At 33.5% G+C, this 8398-nt stretch overlaps 1 protein-coding gene across 1 annotated transcript in view; it reads right to left on the bottom strand.

The window, feature by feature from the left end:
* Positions 1 to 541: 541 nt before the first annotated feature.
* Positions 542 to 8398, bottom strand: part of LOC108550163 (vacuolar protein sorting-associated protein 45-like) — a 31467-nt gene continuing 23610 nt past the window's right edge. The window contains exons 3-4 of the mRNA XM_017903830.1: positions 885 to 1034; positions 542 to 672 (exon numbers count right to left, since the gene is read on the bottom strand). Coding sequence (XP_017759319.1) covers positions 542 to 672; positions 885 to 1034 — 281 coding nt within the window. The remainder of the gene's footprint in view (positions 673 to 884; positions 1035 to 8398) is intronic.

Below are 8398 nucleotides of genomic sequence, written 5' to 3'. Positions count from 1 at the left end.
TGAAAAAAAAAAAAAAAAAAAAAACAATCTGAATACGATTCGTTACTGAAACGCGCAAGGCCACCTCACGTGCCCTGGCCCCGACTTCCGACGGTCCACCTGGTAGCCACATCCTAAATGTCGAAGCCTAATAGTCTAAATTTAGACTCCTGAACGACGCCGCGTGTCCGGTGACCCGAGGCAACATAGAATGTGCAATAAACAAATAAACAAATAAACAAATAAACAAATAAACACCGAGTCACGTACTGTTCGGTATTTAGGATTTGGCTACTAAAAGATCGTAACGGGTCTATCAATACTATAAATACTTATCGTTAGAAAATATAAGATCATGATAAAATATAGAAATTTAAAAATATTAAATAATATACACTTCAATAATATTAATGCAACAGACGATAATTTTATTGGTAGTGAAATTACGACTTCTAATCGATAAACTTAAAGCTTAATTTTATTGTGCTGAATTTTATTCTCCATTTAAGTATAATGGAAGTTTATTACCGAGGAAAAGGTTAGAAAAATTGTTCAAAACAAATCACATAAAACAGAGAATTAACAATTGCAACTCTTTTTCGACCATATTTTTGAAAAATTTTCGAAAATCACGTATAATCACCGATATATAATCACCGTTCTCCTGCGTTATACTATCAGTTCTGTAACAACCTGAACAATATATAGCACGGAAAACGTTGTAATTTGTCCGGTAATTACTCTTTTGCATTATGAAATCAACAAAAGTATAATATGTATATATTAAATTGTCATGTTAAATAAAATACTCTGTATTAAATCATTTTTCTCGCATCATTACATATTATTAAATATTATATTTATCAAATTCTTTATCAATTAATCAATTATAAAAAATTACTTACCTTGTGAGCATGCATTGATCCCAAGTGAAAACAGATGTGGACTAATAGCTAAATAATCTGCGTAATATTCGTGAACTTCTCTCACTACTTCCTGCTCATCACTTTCAGCCAGAAGTTTGATATCAGCTTTCGCTATAATATTACTGAAATCTAAATAATATCATAATAATTAATTAAATAGCTTATTTCAAAATATAATTTACATTATCATGTTAATAATAAATTTAATTTTAATTTAATTTTGGATAAATCGTTAGCTAATATGTAATGTAATAGATACAATAAATAATTGTAATAATAATAATGAATCTTCTTGATTCCATATTTCAAAAGATTCATTACGAGTAAACCCTGTGTACTTCGATGATTTCAAAAAATCAAAAATTTCTTAAATTCAAATAATTGATAAATCACTGAATATGATTATTCGTCGTGTGTAATGTTTCTAAATGAAAAAGATTAGGAAATATCTCCACGATAAAGAAGAACCAAATCAAACAGTTTAAGCAAGAGTAATTTACATTAATATTCGGGCATTTTTATGAATTTAAATGTAGACTATATAGCAACAGTTTTTTATGAAAATTTTAATAATTGTTTGGCTACGTGTCATGTCAAGAATGGTGTGCGAATTCTATGCATGATCTTCAAAATTATCCAAATGATATTTTTCAATCGATATGATAACATTCATTGTATTTCAATAAGACATAAAAAAGATTTTATCTAACAATTGGAAGCTCAACGATTTAGGTTACCTCTTATTTCTTTCGTTTTAGAAAAATTTTAATCCTAAATTTCAGACATGATTTTTGCATGGTACCTAAGAAATTTCCGACAGCTCTGACTAGACTGAAGCGATTTCATAAGAGTGTTTCAGAATAAAACATTTCTCTCAGAAATAAATATAAATAGGAAGAAATATGGAATAACGTTGATGGATAAGAGAATTTGAAAGATTTTAATAAGGGCTTTGATAGGCACTCAAAAGATAATTATACAAAACAAAGTAATAAATAATTTAATTTTAACATGTTAGAATGCTATTTTAAATTAAGATGCGTCAGTAATGTGTATCACATTAAATTTTTTGTTGGAAACAATTTTTGTAGTTTATAATTTCATTATATGAACTATGTATTATATTCGACAAACCTAAATATGTAAAAATCTACACATTCATTTCCATTTCTATTATAAAATTTTATTTATGAGTTTCTTATAGCGAGGTTCCTATATAACGTGGCAGTGGTTTCCATATAACGCGGTATTAATTAACCTGATTTGTCTTATTACTGTGTTTATCATAACGCGGTTTACATAGAACGCATTTCCTGATTTCAATTAATTTTGATTTTCTTATAGCACAGTTTCCAAATAACGCGGGACGAATTAACCGTGTTATAGGAGACTGGACTGTATATTATACGTTGTTCAGAAAAGTTTTATAAAGCTTTGTATCGCTAATATTCTTTTATACGTATTTGTGAATTTACCAGTTTCGTTTTTCAGTACTGTACAAAATAATTGTGTAAATAATAAAATATAAAAAGTACTAGAAAACACTTTACGCAAAAGAACAAAAGACATTCATATTATATCAATGAATGTATTTTGTTAATAATTTCTATGTATCTTAACACGGGTGAATCGCTTATGATTTATTGAAAACGTATTATATGATACTATATACGTGATATGTATCTGTATAAAGGGTACCAAATGAATATTTTTAAAAATACAAAAAAATGTAAAAAATTATTAGTGGACGAAGTTGAAATTATGTTGACACTTTACCGACCGCTAGCGGTTCAACAGTATACGCACGCCAGACCGGCTACTCGGTCACAGATCCGCCCTGGCGCCGGCTCTGTTTCGGTTTAGACTGTCGCGCGGAAGTATCTGTGCTTTGCCTATGCTCAGATAAAATTGCCCGCTTTCTGTTGCTATAGGACAATTAAATTCAATAAGTTCTTTTATTTTCATGATATTAATGCTAAATTATAGTTATTTTATGTATTACAATGGTTTTCAGTTAAATAGTTATATAATATACCATAATCCATATATTGACATACTCCAAATAAGAAATAGTTTAATATTTTTTTAAAGTATGACATCGTTCAAAACAATCGCCTTTGTGTAGTGAAACATTGCAAAATTTACAAACGAAACATGTTCTATTTCCTTTCTTCTTTTTTTAAACTGCTCAAACTCTATATTATCTTTGAGGTTTTACATTTCGACCGCTGGTCACTATAATTTATAAGTTTATATTTTCCGAAATTCGACAGTCTTCCGGGATGGTTTAATCTGGGTGTTCTTCTTGTGAGTTCAGAATTAGGTAGATCGTCATCTTGTTCTGCATAATTTTTTTCACAATATTCTATCCACGAAACTGCCACTTTGTGCAGGAAATTTTTGTACGTAATATTTTTCCCGTTGAGAACTGTGTATCCTTTAAATGAATTGAAAAGTGCACAGTTGATAAAAAAAACATTACAACTCGTTTAGTTCATTTTTTTGTTTTTCTAAAAAGGGAATAATATGATAGATATTGGTCCGCAGAATCTACGCTCTACGTATATTTCTTATAATTTCGGATTAAATTAGGCTTCTGTATAGGGCCCCTTGATCTTTTACTTCTACTTCTGGATTCCGTTAATTGCGCAGAATGTATGGTTGAGATCATATTGATGTTTCTCTGGCAGTTATTCCATACTTCCAACAAAATTTGACGATTTCTACAAAATTCACGCTGACCTCTTGAAAGTTGTATTGTTTGGAGTGATCGAGGAAGACCTCTATTTTTTCGAATGATTCCGCACATTCGCACTTTATTTTTCATCAAAATTTTAGCTATATTGACACCGTTATAATAATTATCTTGAAAAATATGGTGCCATATGTTCTTATATGGTTCAATAATCGTTAAAACAGTGTCTTCTAATTTTTTTGCCATCAGCAGCATACATGTGAAAGTTACATGCATATCCTGTGACAGCTTCACGCAGCACTCTCACAAGTATTCCATATTTTGTAACTTTTGCTGGATTATGTTTTAATAAAAAATCTACCCCTCCACGGAATTACACACTCATCCAAAGACAATTGTTAAAAGGGTTTATATACATCGATAAACTTTGCTTTAAATAATCAACGACAGGCTGGATTTTGGCAAGTCTATGCAAATTGTGAGAAATGTTCTCATTGTTGCAAAAATGCCAGCTCTGCATTATTTGCACAAATCTGTTCCTGCTCGTTACTTCTAAGAAAAATGGAGTTTCTATACTTCGATCAGTGGACCAATAGTCGTAGAGAACGTCCTTTCTTACTTGTCCCATTAAAACTATTAGCCCCAAAAACTTCTTCATTTCCGGCACCGTTATATCTGTCCATTTTTTTGCTTTTGATGGAATTTTATATTTTTCCATGACCTGATAGCGATATCTATTGGTTTCCCTCACCAAGTACCCGAATAAGTCATTTCCAATGAATAAATTGACACTATCCGTCACATTTTCTGGACGACTTGGCATAATTTTTATGCCGGGACTGCCTTCGAAAGGTTGCAAAATTATTGTTTCGTCGTTCGTCGACCATATGTCATTGTTATCTTTAACGTTATGTGCATCGTCTTCGACGTTGCTTATTTCATCGTCTTTTGAATCACTATATCTTAGTAATAATACAGAACCTCGCTTCCGAATTATGATATCGCTGCCATCACTTTCGTCACCACTTTCACTTCCCCAATAACTGTTAGGACAATCTGATAGACATCTAAATAAAACTCTCCAATACTATTTTTTTCTTTCATCGCGAACGGTAAGTTTTTCAAAATAATATAAACATGTAAATAACAAACGACACTTTATATAATAATAGTTACTGTTTATCACCATGACAACCAATTAATAGGCTCTCGGACGGTAAGCGTTAGCGACAAAAGCCGATTAATAGGCTATCGATCGGTAAGCGTTGGCGACAAAAAGCCGATTAATCGGCTAGCGGTTGGTAAAGTGTTAAAAGAGCAGGACAGTTTGAAATTTTGAAAAAATCAAATATTTGTTTGCCTGAAATAGCAATCCGAAGTCTTAATAGTAATATACGAAAGGTTGCAGCCTTTGAAGCAAATTATTATTTTACGTAAAACGTAACATCGGAAAAGTCGAGAGTCGACATTATATACAGTGACTCACGAAAATATTCGGACGCCAGGGTATGTCTGAATTATTCAGATCGTATCGCAGATAATAATAAATGGATCGTGTTCGCTATTTTTTCCAGTGAGAAGACATTTATTCGAGTAAACAGGAACATATGCTTTATGTAATAAATTTGTATGGATTCACTATAGCAAATTATAAATAAAATAATACCCAATTTTCACGTCACAAAAATATTCGGACACTTCGCGTAAGTAACATTATGTAATCCTGATTTATTTACATAAACACATTTTTTAATATTTTGTCGCATAGCCTTTTTGCTTCGATACGTGCCTCAATCTGTTGGGCATATTATAAATGATTTTTTCCAAATAATTCGTACCGATAGCAGTCCACTATTCCTGCAACCTTTGTTTTAGTTCTTCTTTTGAGTTAATTGGTGTTTTTAGCATTCTGCGATCTAAGTTATTCCATAAATTTTCAATGGGATTGAGATTCGGCGATTGTGGTGATATATCATGAAGATGAAGAACTTTCGGGCAACGATAAAGCGAGAATTCTTGAACAATGCGTGCTTTATGTTTGCGATCGTTATCCTGGTAAAACTTAAAATTGTTGCGAATTCCCATTTTTTCTGCACTATTTAATATATTACTTTTCAGTAGGTGTAAGTAACAATTTTTGTCCAAAATGATGTCAATAAAAACTAAATTGCCGACTCCTTCGGACGAAATACAGCCCCAAACCATCACGCTGCCCCCGCCGTGTTATACGGTACATCTCGTGTTTCGATGGTGGAACTCTTTATTCGCTTTCCGCCACACCATTCTTCTTCCATCTGAATTACGGATATCAAATTTGCTTTCATCGGCAAATGTAACGTTGACCCACCATGATTCCTCCTTTGACATAAACTTTCGTGCCAAGAATACACGCTTTCTCCTGTTGGCCTCATTAATAAAAGGCTTTCTTCTACAGACACGGCCGTTGTACCCGTGTTGCCTAAGAGTTCTCCGAATTGTTTCGGGATGAACTTGTGTTCCCGTCTCTTCGTAATGTTCTGCCGCCAATTTCGGAGCACTTAATCGACGATTTGCTTTAATTTTTCGAACCATTTCTCTTTTTTCTCTCGCAGTTAGAGCGGCTGGTCGACCAGTTTGAGGAATAAAGTACATTCGATCTTCATCCTCAAACCTCCTGACAATGTCAGCGACCGTACTTTTACTGATTTTAAGTAAAGAACTAATGTCGCGGTAAGACTTTCTTTTCCCACGACGAAAAATTATTAATTGACGTAAATCAAACGATCTATTCTTTCCTTTACGACCCATTTCAACGAGTTTCAAGCTCAATACTGAGGGATACTGTGGTAACATCGTTGGCTAAAGCTATGTTTGTAAACATTCATCGGTAACTTGCAAAAACATTAACTGCTCGGGAAGAGAAATATCGTAAACGTACAATGTGTCCGAATATTTTTGTTAGAACACTCTATAGGATATGGATATCAGGTTTAGGATCGATACCACTCCAACATATTCTGTCTCCAAGAGAGAGGTTAATTAAATACAATAGTTCGCTCGATGTACTCGAGCGAAGCGCTTATTACGAACTGTATATCGTTTCATGTGTTTTCTCAGTCTTGGCCCTTGTGGTTCCTAATGATTGGTCTGGTATTCCTATCGTGCTGGCCTGTTGGTATATCCCTATGGTCGTCCTTGCTATTGATAGGGTAGCAGGTAGAAGGACGACGAGGAAAAGGAAAGAATGCGTTTCGTCTCGGACCTGCTAGTGGACTGATCGGTAAGAATTTTTTCTAGCAAGCTCTGCCTTACACCGGGGATAGTTAGGTGGTATAGGAACTTCTATTTAAAGGAGGTCCTCGAACCTCCTTCAAGTAGGAATCCATCTATTGGCGAGGGTGAGAACTTGGTCGCTACAACTCATTCTACAAGAGCAAAGGGACTGAGAAACGTGCGAAAGAAATAAAGCTCTATATACGTATACGATTGTTCCGTTCTAGAAACTATGTTTATAGCATAATTCTTATTTTAATCTTCGATAATTCTAAAAACTTTATTATTTTGTATTATGACTGTTAAGCCGAAGGTTAGACGTGCCTCGCCGCCTTCTCAGTGGATTAAGTCATATATCTAAATGCAAAAGTACAGAAAATTTGCAACTAGCAGACCCGACAGATTGTACCCACGTGCGACAGACCCACCAAAGCAACGGACAGACACCTACTTACAAATTACGTCATTGATTACCGAAATGCAACTTTCTTGACAATTTCTACTTCTTAACCAAAAATCCTCCCGACACACTCACGTCTAATGAAAAAGTTCTATTCTTCCTCCAGTAACGTCTACTTTTAACCCATCAAAACAAACTCAAGGAGACGCCGAACAGGGCTCGACGAGACAGGAATCAAAAGTCAGTACGTATTCGACACCCATCACCGAAACATCTTATAAACACTGCAAAGCGCGTGTTCCAGACGATACTCCGCTAAAATTTCACATTTAATTATTGTTAAATTTAGTTACGATAAACAAGCACGAACTAGTCAAAATAAATAATCAACCTCTAACACTGGCGATCCGGAAAATATAAACTAATCACGCAATATTAACTTGGCACGTGATGCGCTGTTAACAATTGGAGAAATTCCATTGATTGGACGTAACAACGTATTATACTATAAACATTGTTACGTGATAAATATGATACTAAAATTTATAAAACTATATTATACGTATGCATATATATTATATTATACATATAAACACGACTGTGCAATAGATTAGTAACGACTATAATTATATATAAATGTTGAAAATAAGATACGTCTTAACGTATATACAAAAATCAATCTCTTAAGAGAAATAGGTTCCGGGAATGCGTCAAGTGTTTACTTCACGCGTTAGATAAGAATTAGGACACCGGGACGAGCTGCAATCGCATACCTTTCTTTCATCACTCCAGTTTTGTCTCTCCATGCGAACAGTTAATACATAAGATATACCTTCCTAAGGATAGAATAATGTTGGAATGCTAATGACATAAATCGAGATATCTCACATATAACGTCGATATTAAAATGTTTTTGATTATTACATACTCATGTATGATTGTGTACGTGTCGGTCGCCAACCAAATTCTATTGTCCTAACGTAAAACGCACACCGAGCGAGTCACCAAATATTAAAGCGTTGCCTTTCTATAAACAGTGTTCCTTCCTTTTTAACTCCACTGCCATACCAAATTCTATCAAATAAAAATAATTATAAAATAAAGATAGTTATTTCTTTTTACCTATAATCCCAATAATAAATAAAA

Source organism: Eufriesea mexicana, unplaced genomic scaffold, assembly GCF_001483705.2.
Source record: "Eufriesea mexicana isolate 0111107269 unplaced genomic scaffold, ASM148370v2 scaffold4744748238, whole genome shotgun sequence".
NCBI classification, from domain to species: Eukaryota; Metazoa; Arthropoda; class Insecta; order Hymenoptera; family Apidae; genus Eufriesea; species Eufriesea mexicana.
The sequence above is the reverse complement of the archived record's forward strand: the minus strand, read 5'-3'. Positions and strand labels throughout refer to the sequence as shown.